The sequence below is a fragment of the Lacerta agilis genome, chromosome 1, assembly GCF_009819535.1.
Source record: "Lacerta agilis isolate rLacAgi1 chromosome 1, rLacAgi1.pri, whole genome shotgun sequence".
NCBI classification, from domain to species: domain Eukaryota; kingdom Metazoa; phylum Chordata; class Lepidosauria; order Squamata; family Lacertidae; genus Lacerta; species Lacerta agilis.
In genome coordinates, this window is record NC_046312.1 from 84,829,723 (window position 1) to 84,850,819 (window position 21,097).

General features: G+C 42.8%; 1 protein-coding gene across 16 annotated transcripts in view; it reads left to right on the forward strand.

Moving 5' to 3' along the window:
* The window catches only part of TNS1 (tensin 1), a 286,343-nt gene that overhangs the window by 244,614 nt on the left and 20,632 nt on the right, over nt 1-21,097 (forward strand). For 11 of the 16 annotated variants that reach the window (XM_033161337.1, XM_033161327.1, XM_033161366.1 and 8 more), the window contains 4 exons: nt 5,833-6,032; nt 6,892-7,030; nt 14,806-14,898; nt 17,999-18,034. In XM_033161337.1, coding sequence (XP_033017228.1) covers nt 5,833-6,032; nt 6,892-7,030; nt 14,806-14,898; nt 17,999-18,034 — 468 coding nt within the window. The remainder of the gene's footprint in view (nt 1-5,832; nt 6,033-6,891; nt 7,031-14,805; nt 14,899-17,998; nt 18,035-21,097) is intronic. The other 5 variants (XM_033161376.1, XM_033161385.1, XM_033161383.1 and 2 more) reach the window with 3 other exon arrangements.

The window sequence follows — 21,097 nt, forward strand, 5'->3', positions numbered from 1 at the left end:
GTCTATAAATGCATATGTGAGCGTCTGCTGCTCAGATGTTGTTGGACTACAACCCCAGTCATTCCTGACCTTTTGCCATGCTGGCTGGAGCTGATGGGAGCTGTTGTCCAACAATACCTGGAAGGCTAGTCTGAGTGGCAGCAGCTATCCAGGGACTGAAGGAGCCTTCCCATAATTCCCAAGCTTATCCTTTTTAAAATGGAGATGCCCTGGAATGAACCTGAAATCTTCTGCATGCAAAGCACATCTTTTACCTGCTGAGCTAGGGTCCATTACTTTCAGTAATTTTCCACCTGCCCAGTTTAATTCTAGTGTCAGACCTGAGTGTAGTACATCAAGTGGGAAAACACAGCAAGGCAGAGACACAGAGGAGGGGAGAAGATTCAGCTCCCCTCCCCTCCCCTCCCCTTCATATGAATAATAGATCCTTTCTCCCTTGAGTTTTATGTGAACAGTGCAGGTAGGTAAACAGTGCTAGCATGCCTAGTTTGGCCCCGGTAGGAAGGGTTTTCCAGTGCCATCTTGATGAGTCACCTTGAAGCTGTCCTCTGATCCAAAGTTTCATGATGGCACTTGCTTGTTGCTGGATTCCATTAATGCTGGGAAGGAACTATTCCTCCCCTGTGTGGCTGAAGAACTTGGCTGAAGGTTACAGAAGATGGTAGCCTCACTCTAGGGAAGGGACACTCTGTATCTTCTCAGCTTAGAGTTTTGCTAGTAAATATAGCACAGGAGGAGGAGAGTGCCAGAGAGATAATTTTGTTGAGCAGTGCTGTTGCTAGTGCACAGCTTTTCCTGCTCCTCAGCCATTCCAGGGCGCCTGGTCACCCTGAGCCAAGGCGTCACCACTCTTGGCTCTGAAAACACTGGTCTCCTTCTTCCTCCCCTCCCTCCGTCTGCTTTAAAGAGAAGAAGGAAATGAGGCATATAATAAAAAGGCCAGAGGAAGTGGAGGGTTTCTAAAGTTTGGTGCAAAGGTTTTGAAGCCTAGGGCGGAAGACGTTTGAAATGTGCGTGCAGCAGCAATACAGAGGGAACAGAATGGCAGCCATTCTCTGGGTGTGGGAGTTATATGGAATGTCTTGCATAGGAGGGCAATGGCTTCTTTCTCTGCGCACATTAGCAGTATCAGTTTGAGTTTTGCCCACATTGCAATTGGCACTGACCTTTGCCCGTATCTCACTGCTTCCCATTGAGTTTCCCACTCAAACATCCAGCAAGGCTTTCTTCCTCTCTTCCCCTCCTTCCCCTTCCTGTGTGCCATGCTCCTTTCGCTTCTCAGCGAACAGACGCTCGTGCCTTTCCTCAAGGTCTCCTGGTACTGACAGCTGGCATCTTGCTTGTATGTTGTGCTCATTGTGTTCAGGATAAAACTTAAAAGTTGCAAAGGGCTTGTGTTGGCCTTCAGGCTTATGCCAGCAACTGCAAGAAAGTATGATTCAATAGGGATAAGGGTTTTAGAAAGGAAGCCAACTTCCATGCATCTCCTGCTTATTGATGCCAAAGGATGGGAGCATGAACAGAAGGGGGTATTATCCCCGAAAATGCATTATCCCCAGCTTCAAACATTCAAGGAAGTTCAAGGAAGACAACACAGTGTGGTGATAACTGGAACCACCCACTTCCACTCCCAGAGGCCTGATAGATCTAGATCCAGATGCTGCTCACCAGATCCCTTCCACTTCTGCAATTCTGTAGCAGAAATCTTGTGCCTCTCCAGCGACAAGGCTGCAGGGAGGGATAATATACACACTTTGCATATATTAGTTCACTGAAATGAGGATGATGTTGAGACTTAACTGCTGAAGCTTAACTTGAAAAATGACTGAAATATTTTTGGGTTTAAAACCAGACAGGTAACAGTCCTTGCAGAAAGGGTTTTGTCTCCCTTAGAGGCACTACCTGGTTTGAGGTGGGGAGGGCCCTCTGGGCACTCCACTTTTCTCCCTCCCTGGTGCTCTGCTTTGACCTCTTTTACTTTTTGTTGTCATGGTTGCCTTGGTGGCAGCTGTACATTTCTTCCTCCCTGAGTGGCTGGACAGGTAGGAGGCAGATGAGGACAAAGTTGTTGGCTGGCACATGCTACAAAGTGGTGCTGCGCCAGCCAGTTACTCTAAGTCTTAAACTGCCCACCATTTTTTTTTAAGTACTAACCCCAGGGTGAGAGTGACAGCTTCATGGTCATAGGGCCAATGAGAGCATCACTGTAGCAAGAGGATGAACCAAGTCCCCTTAGCTTACTAAGCTTGCTGCTCTCATTGGTCCTGCACCCCCAAAGGGGTGGCTTAGCTCCTTGCCACTATTGTCCTGGGCTTAGCAATTGTTAAAATCAAAACGGTGGGCTGCTAGAGCCTTGTCTGTCTGTGAAGCCATTCACTTCCTATCATGGGGGGAGTCTTTTGGAATTCTTGGGGGCCAGTGAGCTGTGCAGTGGCGCAGTCTCTGGACTTGAACCTGTTAGTTCAGCCTTAGTAGCACCATTGGTCCCTGTTTTTACAAACACACACAAAATGCTGCTGCTTTAAAGAATTTTGTGTGTGGTGCCTCTTGAGCTCACTGCTCTTTTCATCAATGGGTTTTCCTTAGTTCCGGATGTTGTATTGTGGTTGCTTCTGTTGCCATGGATTCTGGCTCCCTCCTCTTTCTCCTCCCAAGTGGGTTTCTGTTTTGGGAATCTCAGAACGCTGCCCAAAATCTGCACATTCCTGTTCTTTCCCTCCTTTAAAGAAAAAGAAAAGAAACTTCCCTTTTCTTTCAGCTGTGTGAAAAGCAAGACTCTCTGCAGCTCAGAAAATGGCATAGCTGTTACTAATCAGGGAGAGATCCAGATTAGCCAAGGGACTCAAAAGCAGCCCCAAAGCCCCATGAGTTTTAGAAACTTTTTAAGGACATCTCCCTGGGACCAGTGCCTTAAAAATAAAAATAATAATAAAATCATTCAAATGTGTTTGTGGGGTGGGTGCAGGAGGGAGGGAACTCATTCGTTGCTGCTTTTATAAAAGAAGTGGGCTCTTTTCCCTAATTGGGGTTTGAATGTGCTGACGTGTAGTGTCTCCAAAGCTTACATCTGCAAATCTTAAGTAAATGAGGTGGAGCAAGCTTACCCCATTTAGTGAACGAGACCCCTCCGTCTGGCAGGTTTCTTTAAGGAAAAGAAAGAAAGAAAGAAAGAAAGAAAGAAAGAAAGAAAGAAAGAAAGCTAATTCCAGGCACTGCAACAAACACATCATTATACAGCTTCACAACTGATGAGAGTTTGGTGTCTCCTGCTTGCTCTGACCGCCTCTGTTCCCTGGCACTGCTGTCTCGTTTCACAGCTGCAGGGCACAATTTGAAATGTTGCAGGTGCTGTTCCCAGCTACAAAGTTTTCATGTTAACAAAATCCATTGCTGCAGATGACTTTCAGGATTTCACTGTTATGCATCAGTTGAAATCAGAGACTCAGGTTGACATCAGGGCACATCTGCACCGCTAGACATCTTAAGGTGTTTATCTGTACCACAGACCTCAATCTAAGTTTGGAGCAGGCTCACCTAAAACAAACTAATTTGGATTTGATTAGAACAGGCCCTAGCTGAGCTCATTCTTAGCTATAGCCCAGTCACAGTTCTGAGTCTTCTTGCACTCCCAGTGATGTCATTGGTAGGGATGGGAAAGAAATTTGATTCATTTTCAAAACAATGCGCGGAGTGAAACACAACCATCTCTTTTTTTAAAAAAATCTGCACTTCTCTGAATTTTGCAGTGTGCTTCTCCTGCCAAGTAATGTGTACCAAAATGCACATACTAATGCAAAGTGTGCATATAAGTGCATATATCAGTGGAAAATAACATACAGAATGCATAATTTCAGGATAAATCGCTTTACAAAAAAAAAAGTTTGTAAGAGGAGAAATTCACCCTAAAGTGCTGATGAATCTGCATGAGGACTTAAAAAATAATAATAACCACAAACTGGCATGGAAAGGTGGGGAACTTGATCTCAAGCCTGGATAAATGAGCAACTGAGAGGAAGCAAAATTGACAGATTCGCCCATCCCTAATCATTGGGAACTCAGTGAAGCCTGAAGATCTTCCAACGAGCCCCTCCCCCCCCATTGCGGCAACTGCTGCAGCAACCTTGAATAGGCTTTAAAAGGTTGCAGCAACTATTACCTGAGCTTTCCTTGGGCTTCTCAGTAAGAGAGCTACATTTCCCAGGCGTCTTGGCACCCACAATGCTGCTGCCGTGCTCCAGGGCCCAATAATGGCTGCAGCAGCAAGTCTTCTCTATGCTGCTGCTAACAAGTAAGTTTCAGCAGGAAAGCGGAGAGGCCTATGGTGGTGGCAGCCAGAGCAAAGCTCATTGTAAGCCAAGCCCAAAGTGTGGAAATGTTTGTGATTAGTTCAGAAGTTCCAAATTAGGGAAGTTTGCACTCTGAAACCTCCGTTCCAATTTTTGGCAGCATCACGTTCATAAACAAGTTTAATAGTCTAGGGATGGGTGTAGGGTGTGTGTGTGTGTGTGTATGCACACCCTACGGACCACTAAGAGAAATTTATCGGCACCCACATCAATCAACATTTCCCATAATTAATCCAAGGAGCGTATACTGTTAGGGGGGAATAAGAGCCAATTAAATTTTTATTTATTATTACATTTGTACCCTACTTTTCTTCCCAGGAGCTCAGGGTAGCATACATGGTTCTCCTCCTCATTTTACAACAACCCTGTGAGGTAGGTTAGGCTGAGAAACTGCCACTCACCCACCAAGCCTCATGGCTAAGTGGAGATTTGAACCCTAGCCCAGCGCTCTAACCACTGCACAACACACAAAGCATATATCTTCAGAGACTTGAACTTTCCTCTCTGTTGCCTTTGATTGACTCTGAAAGTTGAAGAGGACAAGAATAACAAGCAGCCTTAGATCTCTTTTCTGGGTCATGTTAACCAGTGGCCTTGGGGTCCCCCCTCCTTTCCCCTTCAGCGTGTGGCTTTGCTCAGTTGCTTGAGTCTCCTGGACCTACCCCCCCCCCCCAAGCACATCCCCTCTACTTCTGGCTCAGTGTGGTATGGAAAGGGTTGTATACGAGAATCCCTTCCAATTCCTTGAGCTGGCTTTTCTCTTGACCTGTATCTGCCTTCTCCTGCCAGCTGCTTCCTGGGTCATTGTATGGAAATGTTGGAGAAGGAGGAAGGCCTGAAGACAAGGGGGAGAATATATTACTGTGGTGGAGATATCTAAGTTGCTTAAGAATATGTGGTAATATTAGGTGAATGGAAGCTGATCAACAAAAAAAGAAAAGAAAGGGGGGGGAAGCAATCAGGCTGTTAAGTTTGCCTGCTCTAAGTACACCCTACGTAAATCAGTGCTTTGGTTCATGTTAATAAATCCTACACACAGATCACATGCACACACCTGTTACAGCCAGGTAAGAGAAGTAAAATACGATGCAGGGCATCCACACCAACGTCTTATCCTCCAGAAGCCCAGCTCAGGCGGCGAGGAAGGAAATGAACAGGGCATCTTGGGGATTTCTGGCTTCAGCATGAACTCTATGCTTTCTCCAATGCAGCAGCTTCATTATGCAGGGATTTAAAAATGTATGAACTGGGTTGTTGCAATTTTGAGTTGTGCTTGTTGGGTTTGCTTTTGTTTTCACTATAATCTGCTGGTGGAAAGAGATGGATTTGCCCATTTCCCCTCTCCTGATTAATTGATTCAGTTTCTTTCCAAAGCCAAGACACAGCCCAAAGATCTGAATATTGGCTCATAAAGACTTTCTAAATGTATTGAAGCTCTTCCTGTGCTTGGAACTCCACTTTTCTCACAGTGCAATTGAACTTTCAGGAGTACAGTCGCCACGGGAGAAGTCACCAGAAGAAGCCGAAGCCCCTATACGGAGACGGACCACCAGTGAAGGCCAGTATGAGAACAGTCCCCAGGATCCTAGTTCACCACGAAGCCCCACGGTTCGTTCTCCAGTTCACTGTGTCTCACCAGAGGTGTTCAGCACCATCTCTGCCAACCCTGGAGGAAGGCCCAAGGAGGTGCATTTATTTTTCTTATTAAAACATTATTTTCCCTTCTGACATTGCTGCTTGCATGCATGGAAACACAGAAGGGGATATATGTCTCTTTGATCCAAGTGCTTGATAGTAGGTAGGGAAGGGCCAGGGTTGGGAAGGGCAGTGAATTTAGTTTGGCAGTAGAATGGATTAAGTAAATGGCACATGCATGGGTGGGCCTCCCAAAGTATTCCTTGGGTGGAAATTGCTTCTTCAGTTTTGGAAGAGGTTGCAGTGGTTTGGGACTCAGAAATGTCTATGGTTGTTCTCACGTCCAACATCGTAAAGTGATGGAATACCAGTTGCAACCTGTGTTGCTGAAACTGGGCATCAGTCCCTCCTATTGGCCACTTGCTGGAAGCCTCTGCACTGTCACTATATTCCAGGACAGATTCAAGTGCACACTGGAAATTTAGACTTGTGCAATCAAAGTGGATAAAAGTCCTCTGTTGCTCTAGTGCCACAAATCCACTTTTGCAATTAGGAAAGTGACAGGGAAGTGCACTGAAAATGTGGGATCAATGACTGATTGACAGGAAGATGCAAATGAATCAGAATGAATACTCAGTAAAGCAAATCATTATGAATGCTCAGTTAATGGGTCATCTGTAGGAGCTGTTTCTGACCATATGGGGAACAGAAGCCAACCATGGAAGCAGAATTTTTCTGAAATTAGGAGCAGAAGAAAGGGACATAAAGGCAAGAAAAGGAAGCATAGTAGCAAGCAGTTTAAAATTGCAACCAGACCAGGCAGGAGATGAGGGAAGCATCTGGCAAATAGAAGGCAGGCATTTCTCCTGCCTGAATTTTGATAACTGATTCTGCTTTCCCTCTCTTACAGCCCCATCTCCACAGTTACAAAGAGGCCTTTGAAGAGATGCAGGGGACCTCTCCAAGCAGTCCACCTTCAAGTGGTGGTGAGACCTCTCCCCCAACCCCTGCCTTCCCTGTCTCACCACAAACCCCTTACAGTAACCTACGTAAGTTCCATGGCAGGGGGTGGGAGAGGGGGGACATTGGTGGGTGGCTTGGGCAAAGCCAGACTTAAGAGGCAGTTGGTCAAACCGTTCTCAGCTTCCCAACACCCACCACCATTTTAATCACCCCTTCACTTTCTCGTTTCTCTCTGTCTGCCAGTCTTGGCTTCTTCCCCTATCACCTTTCATCTCTGCTTGCTGTAAATTTCTCACAGTGTCACCAATAAGTATGCATTCGTCCATGATAATTATCACAACAGCAAAGTTTTGCAACTCTTGGAGGGATGAATTATGGTTAGAGCCATTAGCTACTAGCAAGTGGTGAAGAGGAGCCACAATTTCTGAATGTCAGCATAAACCATAGCAGCAGAGCCCTGTGCTGTCTTCTACACTCTCCTTCTCATTGTCCACCAGACAAGGAGGTTCACAATTGTTCATAAATTTCCAAAGTGTTGGCTGTGCTAGCTAGTTACAGCAAAAACAGCAAAGAGCCTTGAAGCTCCGTGAAGACTGTTTGCTGATTTTGAAGATGCCACAAGGCTCTGTTATTATTATACAAAAGTTCTGCAGTTAAGATAGCAGAACTGCACAACTTACGGCCTGCTAAGCTTAGTGAAGCCCACTAGCCATGTAGGGCAGCCTACTTGGGGCTTGATAATACTTCTGTTCTTGCTGTCAACCAGCGATTGCAGGATTGGAGTTGGATGTGGCTTGTTAAACCGCAGCATATGCCTGGTGGGTTTATTTGGCTATGTAGGTCATCCTTTGTGCAGGCCTATTTTAGAGAAACCCATCCAATGTTTTTGGTATACAATATCTGCCTTCCTAGATGCCAAGGGGAAAAAGTTAAATTATCCTTGCTCTCCATAGCATGGACAAATCCCCAAAGTTGGATTAACAAGAATGTCACATGGTCCTGACAGTAGTTTCCTCATATCCATCAGCAACACTTAGTAGTTACGTATATGAGTTATGTAATGCACTTATAACAATGAAATGATTTATGAGCCTCTATGAAAACACTTACATAGGCAAATTTGCTTCCCTGCTGAGGGAATTTTATACCACACTGTGAAGATTCCCAGTTCATAAATTCTAGATGGTACATGAGTTCAGGTCCTTGTTATTATGAATGAAGAATTCCCCGTCCTGTGAAGCATCTGGCAGGATCATGAACTTAAATTAGTAATTACATTTCCCTGGCTGACAATTAAAAACATATCTGCAAGACCTGGTGCATAAACTGGAGAAATCCCTTTGGTTTGATCATTCAGGGATACTCTGACCAGTGTAATGTTCCAGGGATTTTTTTAAAAGTATTTTTTTAAAGGGGGGGGGGGGAAATCACATATTGCACTTATAAACCTGCCTTTCACATGTGTCAGTCAGTTTCAGCACTATTAACTACTTTTCTAGATGGAAAAACAATACCCCAAATCTGCCAAAGTTGATGGGTTAGAAAAGGCAAACAGTCCTGGTTATGCCTAACACCTGAGCTGAGCTGTGGAATGTTGCACAGGAGAAGTATTTAAAATTTAGGTTTTTGGCACACATATCCTACTTTAGGCAATTTTTATGTGGCTTCCTCTCTCTATGGGAGAGGGAGAGAGAGGCAGATGTTTCTGCAGGTGGGAGGAAATAAAAATTAACCCAAGTCCTAAAGACACCCTTGAAATACCTCCACAACAGGACATAGGCTTATGCAGAACAGATGGAGGGATGCGTCAGCTCTTTTGCGTGGAAAGGTCCACTGTTCTTCCATCCCAAGCGCCCAGCATGCAAGGCCCTTTGCAAGTTCCTTCTGCCTTCTGTTTGCACTGACAAAATCTGATGGTTGTAAATTGGGACCAGATACTGCAGCGCACAAAATCTTTCAATTGGTCTTACTAAACATCTTCCAAGACAATAACGCCCACTTACAACACAAAGAACTAATAATCCATCTACTCTCAGCAGCCAGAAACATCATAACCAGACACTGGAAAGACCTGTCAGGAGTAAGCATGGATCAATGGTACCAAGTAGTATGGGAAACAGCCCTACTAGAAAAACTAACCAGTAACCTGAAACTGACACGGGGACACCCCGGTATGGTTCCCCTTCATCACACAATCTACCGACAGCATACAAATCAATATGGCTAACCTGACCAAAAACACTTACCCACCCCACTCACACAGGAAACCAAAGATCACCGCAAGCAACCACAAATGAACAATCACATCCTACACCAACCCAGACCTCTCTCACCACCAAAGGAACACCAGTGAACAACAGAGAACCTGCACAAACAACGCTGACACCAAACTCTAAATATATTAAGTAAAATAGAAACATCGTCACCCCACCCCACCCGTCACCCCATCCCACCCACCTCTTTCCCCCCTTTCCTCCCAATGTCTCAACAAACAAAATTGACTTGTAAAAATGTTATATGGAAAAAATACGAGAGAGACATTGCACTACCTTTATAAATCAAGAAAATATTTAATAAAAAATACTAAAAAACAAAACAAAACAAAACTGATGTGTGCCATTTGAAGCAGGACCTATGGGCTGGATGCAGCCCCTTGGCCTCTCCATCTGTCCTGCTGACCTCTCCTGTGCAGCCACATTTCTCCCATTGCTCAGCTGTTTCTGCTAGTCAGCTGAGTGGTGGCAAAGGAGGTGGGAGATTGCAGGGAGGTTCAAACCTCGCCTTCTCTTTTAAAAATGTAGTCTTCGCCATTTTAAGAAAGAAATGGAGATTGAGGACAATAGCAAAAGCCCACACCAGCAGGGATTCCATTGCACTAATAGGTGCAAATGTGCCTTTTTAATCCAAAGCTAAGAGAAACAAAGGCCAAAGAGGTGCATGTGCTCTTTGGTCTGTAGCTCTTCAGTGGAAGAGGTAAATCTAGCTGCAAATTTATGTGTGTTTCAACGTAGGTCTGTGTGTGTTTAGATCTGTCAGAGTTTGAAGGGGCTAATGGGGACTGAGAGTGTGTCTTCAGAGTTACAGTGAGACCTTTTGACGACCATTTGTAACCAATCGAAAGCTGTTTGCGACTGATCAGTGCTGTCAGAAAAAAAAACCTTGCAAAGGAAGAACCAGGAGTTTACTGAATGCTACTGATTTTTCCTTTGTAGGCACATCCTTTCTTGCTTCACACCTGACATTAAGTTACATTCAAATAGTTTATGTGTTTAGATAATATTTGATATTGTTTCTCTTTGATAGAACACATTCAAAGTTGCATCAGGCCAATGCAGAGACACTGTGCAGTATACCATTTAGCTGAGTCAGTAGTTAACTTGGTCTCAACTGACAGGTGTTCCACCCATCTGACAGGGAAGTTCCAAAGGAGTAATGCCACACACGACCAAGCTGCATTGTGATAGTAGCTTGTACAGTCGTACCTTGGATCCCAAACACCTTGGTACTCGGATGTTTTGTCTCCCGAACTCTGCAAACCAGGAAGTGAGTGTTCTGGTTTGCAAATGTTCTTTGGAACCCAAACGTCCAACAAGGCTTCTGCAGCTTCCGATTGGCTGCAGGAGCTTCCTGCAGCCAATCAGAAGCCGTGCTTGGGTTTGCGAACGTTTTGGAAATCGAACGGACTTCTGGAACGGATTCTGTTCAACTTCCAAGGTACAGCTGTACTTAAGAAGCACAAGCAAATTATTAGAATTATAATTGTGTTAAATGAGCCCAGGCTGTTAAACGTGGCACACCTGCTCTGTTTATGCCGTGGATACTGTTGTTTTATGCCCTGGCCTTATAATTCACAGATGCCTTGAGATTTCTGTGGTAGCTCAGCTTCTGAGGCTGTGGGTGAAAACCTGGTCTTTAGCTTCCTCTTGCATGCTCTGTCTTCCTTACTTTTCTAGTCAAGCATGCTTCTGACTGACTAACCCCTTGATAACTTGGTGGTGGGTTTTTAAATGTAATTAATTTAGCTTTGAACAGTTCTGCCAATATTTCATCTGGCAGTGCTAACATGGCTAAGTGCATACCAACAGCAATGGGCCAGTGAGCAACTGGGAAACAGTAAAAATCTCAAAAGTAGCAGACCCAAAATTTTCAGGACATGCTGATTCCAAACTGGAAGCATCACTGTTGTTTCCAGAAGAGGCTAGCTCTTATTTCAGAACAGAACTGGTACTCCCACTTATTAGCACCCCAGTTATTAATATCTACCGTCAGTAGATTTTTTAGCAGGACCTTTAAAAATACATCCACACCAGTCTTCTTCCCAATGCAGAGTGAAATGTGACAGATATGTTTATGGAACACTAAGGTGAATGAGATTCTGAGCAATAACAGCAAGTAGCTTACTATAGGTCCCCAAAGAACAGGGAAAATAGAATCCTCCAAGTTTCAGCTGAGCCTCATTCATTGATGTTGATATTTAAAGGCCACATCCTCAATGTGCTTGTTTCAAGATGAAGAGTGCATCCAATCTTCACAGTCCTGTCTTGGCTAAGGGATATAATCTGCTTGGTAAGCACCTCACTGTCAGTGCAGAAAGTGTCTTGGGAGACCACTGCCAGGGACATTTTTGTACTTTTAGTTGCTTAATACAAGAGCAATTAACACAATTTAGCCATGACTAAATGCCATCCCATTGATTTCGTGGAAGCACGCAGCTCAATCCCATACATATTCACTCAGAAGTAATTCATAGTGATTTCAGTAGGATTTACTCCCAAATACCGTAAATGTGCATGGGATTACAGCCTTCATCATGACTGACTCTTGCTTCACACGTACAGACATGCTGTGAGTTGCACATTCATTCTGGTTCTGTTGAGCCAGAATGACATTTCAACAGCCTTCCACAGACTTGATCTGCTACATATTCTTGGAGGGCCGATGATGATGATGATGATGATGATGATAATAATAATAATAATAATAATAATAATAATAATAATAATAATAATAATAATTTATTATTTATACCCTGCCCATCTGGCTGGGTTTCCCCAGCCACTCTGGGCGGCTTCCAACAGAATGTTAAAATACAATAATCTATTAAACATTAAAAGCTTCCCTAAACAGGGCTGCTTTCAAATGTCTTCTAAAAGTCTGGTAGTTGTTTTTCTCTTTGACATCTGGTGGGAGGGTGTTCCACAGGGCTCTGCCTGGTTCCCTGTAACTTGGCTTCTCGCAGCAAGGGAACCACCAGAAGGCCCTCGGCACTGGACCTCAGTGTCCGGGCAGAACGATGGTGGAGGAGACGCTCCTTCAGGTATACTAGACCAAGGCTGTTTAGGGCTTTAAAGATCAGCACCAACACTTTGAATTGTGCTTGAAAACGTATTGGGAGCCAATGTAGGTCTTTCAAGGCCGGTGTTATGTGGTCTCGACGGCGGCTCCCAGTCACCAGTCTAGCTGCCGCATATCTCTATAGTCAAGCATGTGACTCTAAAGCTTTCTCCTACAGAACAGTCACAGGTCCACTATATGAACAGATTTGGTAACAATGCCTGTCATGTTTTCCAGCAAGCTGAACAAGGCACTTGAGGTGCTATCAGCAAAGCCCACAAGAGCCTGCTGCACAAGCTCTTGAGGATGTAGGATGAGCACTGAGCTATATGATATTCCAGACATGGACTAGCTGCTTTTGGAATTGCTTGTTTCCCAGTTACTCATTGGTACAGAGCCATTAATCCTAGCCAGCCTATCTAATCCATGATGAAATATATGCTCTTGGTAACTGGCTTTCCTGTAATGCTCCTGCCTCCCTCCCTCCTCCTGCTGTGTCCCCAGCAAGGGTGCCCATCTGAAGCTGTAAGTCAGAGGATTGCAATGCAAGTAATGGAGAATGTGTTGAATTTTTCCTTAATGGACAATATAGTACTTCATTTGTCTGTGTACGCCCACTGTGCAAGAGAACTTGAGTTTCAAGTTAGAAAGCCTGAATTGTTTGGAGCTGGTGAAATATGATATTACCAGCGATGATAGCAGTAGACTGAAAGAGGAGAAAAACCCACATTAGAGTTTTTGTGAGACTTGCTGTTTGAAACACATCTCACGTATACATCTACATCCATTGCTGTTAGATATATATATATATATATATATATATATATATATATATATATATATATATATGTATATAGTGTGTATATATGCATGGCTGTCCTAAATGTTGTTCTCCTTTTTGACTGGGTAGATATAAAACAAGATATATGTGGATGCAATCATGCAAATGCTTTTTTGATATACATGTTATACATATAGGCATCTACATATGTGATGTATGTTATTTGTCATATACAATGCCATTCGTATGCAATGTTTCGAATCCTTCTTGTCTCATGATCATGATCTTTGCAGATGCCATCTCTACCTTGTGGCAAAAACTCTGACATAGGATGACATACATTATCTATTCATTCATTGCTGTTCTTCAAACATCCTGGTAATGGGATGGGGATGCTGCGGTCATTTGCTACCAAGGTTGTCTCTATTGGGTTGTTCTCTTGGGCTCGTAAAGAGAAAACGGGAAGTTGCTATGTTTCAGTTTCTGCAATAATCCTATATGTTCACAAAAAGCCATAAATGGGAAGGATAGTGATGATTTATTGAAAAAAAGAGGGAGATGGAAACGTGGATATGTCAACCCTGTAGATATTGTCTAAGGGATGTTCCACAAAGAAGAAAAGAGGCAGAAAGATCACGGTCCTGTGTAATTATCAGATGCATTCCAGAAACAATTACCAGTCCTCCAGCCCTTCTATGTAACATAAGCACCTAATTCCTTGCCAGTGGGACTTTGGTTTCTGCTTCATCACAGGCTCAGTACATCATATGAATACACATCTGTAGTTATATCCTTGCTATTGGAGCAAATTTAATAGGCTAAATGTCAGGTCAAGATTTAAGCTGGGGGCATGGTTTGCTTGAAATGTGTATCTGACCTTATCAGTGTGAAGTAGGTTGTCCACAAAAGCTACTTAAAAAACAACAGCCAACCTTGCTTGCTACAGCATATAAATTGTAGTCAATGCTGGGCACATTAATAACTTGAGGGATAACAGATGTCTTTGCCTAGTTGTGCTGAGTTTAGTAGTTTGGTCCAAACACAAAGCAAGGTGTTGGCTGTAGAGTTGCTGTAGCTCTAGCAGGTGGTCCTGTTTGGGGATGGTGTAGAAGAGTCCTCTCAGCTACATGCAAACCTTTGAGAGTTAACATTGTTGGAAAAGCTTGCCAGGCTTTCCCCTGAGGAAACCCAGTCTTTGCCACTGAATGAGAGCAAACATCAATCAGGTTTTCTCTGGATTGACTTTGCCTCTGATTTTTCACCAAATAATGGGTTTTCTGGGGGAAAGTGGAGAGGCAAGGGCAAAAATGCTCAGACCCATGCTTTTCTAAACATGGGACAAGTGCAAATCTGGATGGAGCCCTAAGTTCCTCAGCCTTCCATTTTGTAGATCCACTGCTCCACACACTACTGAAGAGAGAAGTCTCTCCCCAGCGATATTTAGCTTCTTTCCCTTTCATTCACATGACTTAGAAACTTTGTCTCTTCTCAACAGAGAAGCTGTCTGAGACTGGGGGCCTGCTACTGGCAGCTACATTCCTGTGGTTTCAACAAACCAATCACCCTGAGTATTTCCAGCCATACATGTATATAGCTAGGATTCAGTTACAACCCTGTTTAGCTATAAACTAGTTTTTAAAAACAAACCTGGAAATGCCTGGATTTCTTATCCTTTACATTTAGTCCACCCTTTTATGTTCTGTTTTGTTGATGCATTTCTTTTTCTCTCTGTATTTTTGACAACAGTGCGCTCTCCACCAGGACTGGCTAAAACCCCGCTTTCAGCACTGGGCCTAAAACCTCACAACCCAGCAGAGATCTTGTTGCAGCAAACAGGAGGTAAGCAAGAGTAGTATAGTGATGGAGAGACTGGTACTATGGAGATTAGCAGCATCGTTGGATATTATGATATGTCTTTTGTACAGCCCACTGTCCTATTGCCAAGATAGAAGGCACATGAAGGTTCTATTAATTAGTTTTAAAGATACCCGCTGCACACAGACTTTAATATAGATTTTAGCTCTGGAGTATAAGCATATATTTTATTCCTTCAGTTACACAGCATCAGTTGTTTTAGCAAATGGCATTGCTGTTCTCACAATCACTTTTCAAATCTTACCAAGCCCAGACCTTAATATTGCCTTAAGGTGGTGATTTCCATCAGCCGGCATCATTTTCTGTGCTCTAGAAAAGTGCTTCCTTTCCTCAGTTCTGCTCTTGCCAATTTTGTATTTTTAATGTACATCCTTAAGTTGCTTGTATAATGAGCCTCCTGTTCATTTTCACTCATCATTTTTAATTATGGATGACAAGGAGAGATAAATCTTATTTATAGAGCTGAGGCAGATTTGAAAAAAGTACAAATCTGATTTGAACTTCTTTTTGTCTATCTTGGATTCAAAATATCACAGTTGAATTTCAACCATAAGGCTCACATTTTGGAGGCACATTCTGCAGTTTGCACTGAGTCTGAAAGTCTGGCTCTAGTTTTGCCCTTAAACGTTTTTCTGTACAAATTCAATCAAGTGTGAATATTCTATGGCCCTTATCCAACTAAAATAATCTGCAACTAATTGCATGTAATAACTAGTGGTGTCTGGATAGGGAACCACATCCCCATATGCTTCAAAAGACACAAACAGATAATTCACTGTGGCTCAAATAAGTATTTCATTGGGGATACAGATGAAGACACAAATGCAGTCTTCCATATGTAACTCTTCCTTGCAGATTTGAGGCACATATTTTTTAATTTTGAAAGGAATGGCATCTCTCAAGTTTCCATATTTGGGGATTTACACTTACATGCAGATTAAAAATTGTAGGATTATTCAGTGTGACCCTGCATACAATATTCAGTGTTGTTACAGTCTTTGTAATTACACAGATCTTGAGTGCTTGTTGCAGTAACTGAAATATGCTGGATTCAGGTAGGTAGCCGTGTTGGTCTGATCAGTCAGAATAAATAAAAATATATAAAATTAAAAAAATTAAAAAATTGTCCAGTAGCACCTTAGAGTTGGTCTCTTAGTTGGTCTCTAAGGTGCTACTGGACAGGTTTTTTTTAAAAAAAAAAATTGCGTGGCTATGTCCCGACCCGTGTGGTGCTTAGTTTAAATTGCTCCAGTGGAATATATGTCATGCCACTCTTTAACACAAGATGTTAAGGCCCAGAATGCCTTTACATTTTTAAAATTGAGTAACTTTTACACTTGCCAGTGTCTGGATAAAGGAGCTGCCTGCTGGGGTGGGGCAGCCATGTAAACTGAACTGGGATTCCTGAAGGGTAAGAATAATAAACATATTATGACAAACTGTCACAGGAATGATAGTGATTGCAATCAAGAAGCAAACTAGGAGATGTGAGATAAAATCCCACAGCGGAAGGGTAGGGAGTGAGCCCCAATCATGACAGTTTACAGTCTAAACCGAATATTCAGGTGCAGAGTCAATATTTGCAGAGGTTTACATAAGAATGTGAACTGCCTGCTACAGATTTTTGCACAAGCATGAACTTGCTAACCTGCCTCAAGCTGAAGCCGATTAGGAAAAATAGAAATGCATTTTTTTTAAGATTATCCATCCATCAGTATAATCAGCCAATTTCTGGACAGTACTTCATGTCATAGAAGGCTATTGAACATATCAGTCCTTTTAAGAACAACAACTGCAGAGCAAGTGGTTTGTAGTTAAGTAGAGACCGTGATCAGTGTATTGCATAATGGGAAGCTATCAGGCTTTGCACATGTCCAGTTTGAGGAGGCATGTGTTGGAGCAGATTGGACAGTTGTGTTCATGAATGTTGCATCTCAGCACTTGCATGGGGTGGAGATGGGAACTCTAAGCTAGAAGCCTTCCGTTTGACTCATAAATATTCCATGTGTAGAGAGATCCTTGGCATCGGAACATTTTTAAACAAGCACTCTCCCCATGAGGTGATATTGTTGCTTTTTTCCAGTCAGGATTCACTCACATGCCCATAAATTCAGGATGTGCAATTATAGTTAATTGGGAGGTCTTGCACAATATACTCACTTCTCCAAAAGATTGGGCTGTATGTGATAAAGAAAGCGATGGAAAATTCACTGGAATGTGTGGAATAACACTTGGTGTCATCTTACTTCCACCTCTCCTTGTATGTATTCTCTGTGATTTAAGCAACAGGGTCTCTTGCTCTAGCAATATCTTAATAATAGCCTGCTGGATCAAATCAATGGCTCATCTAGTCCAGCATCCTGTTCTCACAGTGGCCAACCAGGTACCTGCTTGGAAACCAGGGAACAGAACATGAGAACTAGAGCACTCTCCCTGCCCGTGGTTTCCAGCAGCTGATATTCGGAAGCATTACTGCCTCCAACTGGGAAGGTAGAGCATCATGGCCATTGATAGCCTTCTCCATGAATTTGACTAAACCTCTTTCAAAGCCAAATCTTGTGTGGTTATGCTTGTTGGTTTCCCAAATGTCTCTAAACATTTACTGCTTTTATCCGCAGAATATGAACACCTGGTTGAAAGGGGTATAGTGTAAAAATCTAGACATGTGCTGTCTTGGAGACTAAATAGGCTCTTCTTTTCATTTTCTTCTGACTCCCAGGCTAAGTGCTAGGTCTCTGAGTTGATTGAAGAGGGATTTTTAAAAGGCCTGAGGGATGCCTGATTTGTATGTCGGAATGCAGATGGTTGGGCCAGTTCCTAATAATGTTTTTCAGGCATTCAGGAACCTTAAGCGTAGATTTGTGGTGTTTATGTTGGTTCATATCAGTCATGATTTAGACCAGAAACAACCTCTTCTGATATTTGCAGTTGCTTAACATAAGAAATCCTGCTAATCTCTTTCTCTCTTTCTTTGTATGTCTCCTCCTTCTCTCCATTTTCATTACCTTGCCATTGTCCATCTTTTCCTTCCCAAACACTTCTTTCTTCAATGCTTGCCCCTCAGAACTAGATGGGGAGACAGTAGTTGAATCTGATGAAGGTAAGGAGGGAATTGTTTTCATTTTATATGAACTATTTGGCAATATGCCAGCAGGCCACTGTTACTCCCAGTGGCCACAAGGAAGCTGCTGGGCTTGTGTGTGGTCAGAAGAGTTGAAGACCAAAACATTTCCCTCACAGAATTTTGCTGCACCACAGATTGCCCAAGAGCTGCTGTACATGGAAACTGCAAATAAATGAGAGCAAAGACATTAGCAAGGAGTTGATTACTTTTCTAATAATAATAGCTTCAGCTTCCTTGATACAAGTGTGCTAATACAAAGACATTTCTCCTTTAGAACTTATTGCAAAAAAAGCAGATTTCCCAAGCCACTTCTGCCAAACTATAAGTGTCATTATTTTGTCATTTACTGGTGGTAGACGTGACATTTTTGGAGATTACATCGATCTTGGTGAATTAAGATTCTGAGTATCATTTCTGAATATTGTGTGAGATGAGCAGCGCAATCCTATGCAGGTATACATAGACATTGTAATCCCTGTTGAGTTCATAGGACTGCAGCTGAATGCATAGGACTGCAGCTGAATGCCTGATAGAAATGTTATCTGTCCAGCATGGGAACATAATCCAGATAAATCAAATCTCAGGCTCATCTGTGGACATATGAAAATGGGAACCTTGTGGCATAGACACAATTACATGGTTGCTCTTCATGCTACCTTCACCTGGCAGGCAGTACTAGGCATTTTCAGGTTGACATGGGACCAGAGGTATACGTTTGCCACAAAAGCCAAGCCTGAATTTTGCAATGGCATTTTGCTTCTTCTAGTCATACATACTTACATACTACATTACTTAGTGCCACAGAGGATTCCTTTCCTACTCTCCTTTCTTCCCTTTCTCCTTCTTTCCTTCTGATACAGAAGTGACTGGGTGGATGCTGGAATAATATTTAGTGTTCTTCATTTGTCTGTTTGTTAAATTTTGCACCTCACCATATCCCAGACTTGGGTTTGAACCTCAAAAGAACTTTTTGAAGGTATGAGATATGTGTTTCCAGCTACAGGTATATGTCACATCCTTGCAGGAAGCATTTTTAGGCAGCATTTTGTTGCATCACAAGCAAATTAGTGATCTCGTTTCCTTTCTGCCTAATCCCTATTTGTAGCAACAGCAACTACTAGCAACAACAATCTATTGCTGCAAAGTGAGAACTAAACTATTCATGAAACTGAATCCCTGAGATTTTAAGCACTATACGAAGCTGTAAATTCTGCAGTCTCAGCAGAAAACACATGTAAGGTGTGGGGGGAGAGTGGTTTTTTTAACCCTTTGATCTCTGATAGTTATATGTTGAAAAATTTTCCCACCTGCTTTTCAAAACTCATGAGTAAACTGGAGAGGAAATGGTTAATATGGGTCTCCTGCAGCCCCATTTTGTAGAAAGAAATTAAAACGGGGATGCAAGCACTGTACCACAACTCAACTTTGTGTGCCGTTTGCCCCTAAGGGAGGGCTGGAGAACATGTAACCCCCAGGTGTTGTTGGACTCCAACTCCCACAATCCCTCACCCACTGGCCACACTGACTGGAGCTGATGGGAGCTAGAGTCCAGCAACATCTGGATGTTCCTCATCTCTGCCCCCAGATACTTGTTTCCTGCTACCCCAATAAGCATTTAGGCACTGCTCCATGACTGTGCAGAGGTCCTGCATTCCCAGTACTTCCCAAAATATGTGCTACTACTGACCTTTAGGGAGTGAAAATAAGCAGAAAGCCAAGGAGAGAGTTCACAAGTTTAAAATGCTGTTTGGGACACAACCCAGCTGGGGCGAACCCTAGCCTTTTGGAGGGCTGCTACATGTTTAGATATATCAAACAAACCCAATTGGAATCCAAAACATTATCTGAACAGGATGTACAGCTTTTTCTAGGTAGAATAGAGATAAAACTTGAGCAAGATGTTTATAGGGGCTACCAGTTCTTGCTGGTCAGGCAATATTCAGTTTGCACTGCTGGTCAGTGCAAGCTCATCCCCACCCTCACCCCTAGTAGTCTCTGTAATAATATCATCTCACCTTTGGAATTGTTTGTTATGTGTAGTTTTGTGCAGTTCAGATTGCGTTTGGGAGGGCTGCTGTCATTTCCCCAGTACACTCTTCTTGTTAGTCTAATCTGTTAATCTAAAAGCACACAGCCTAAAATCACACTTTTCAGCTTATGCATTAATTCAGTTTCAGATTTTTTTTTTTAAAATACCCTCTACTTATATCAAGGCAATTATGATTTTAATATACAGTTTATTGAAGATTTTGTTTTCCCCCAACCCCATAATGCATCATAAAAACAAGGAATGCATCCCTTGATAAAAACCAACCTGTGCTTTGAGATCTGCTGCAGTAGTGATGGGTGGATGGGTGCTCTGCTCATGGTGCTACCAGTTGATGAGATCTTTGGGGCAGCTATCATTAGCAGGGATTTCTTGGTAATGGCTCCCATACATTAAATAATGTACCTGTATACCGGTATTAAGTCTGCATAGAGTCCTCATGTTCTTTAATCTACCACTGCTTTTTTGGCTCTTAGACTCTTGTAACATAGTGCTAGCAAGACGTGTGTGTGTGTGTGTGTGTGTGTGTAATGATCTGGAAGTATGGGCTATAGGAGATTGTAACTTGTGATGTCAAAATGGTTGTTTCATGTCCCCCAGCCTCATAGGAGTGTCTCTTGAGACTCTCCCTGTTTATTTCCTACCACACAACGAAATGTTTGCTTGCTTCACATAAATACAGAGAGAGTATTTTTAGATTTTGTTTTACGGCACAGGACTTGGAACTTTACCAAGTGATTCTTGCATGTCATCCAAGAGTTCCATTCTCTCCCAGGTTTAGCATTTACAAATGGTTTGTTAATGCTAATTTTTCAATATCACTCAGATAATTTGCACACAGCTGGGCTTGAGAACTTAGCATATGCGTAGGCTTTTATGAAGTGTGGTTAAGGCTATAGCAACAGAGGGGGATGCATTATACAGCAGAAGGAAAAAAATATTCACAAAGGGAGACAATATCTTAAACTAAAGGCAGCCCATCCTTTAGTCTT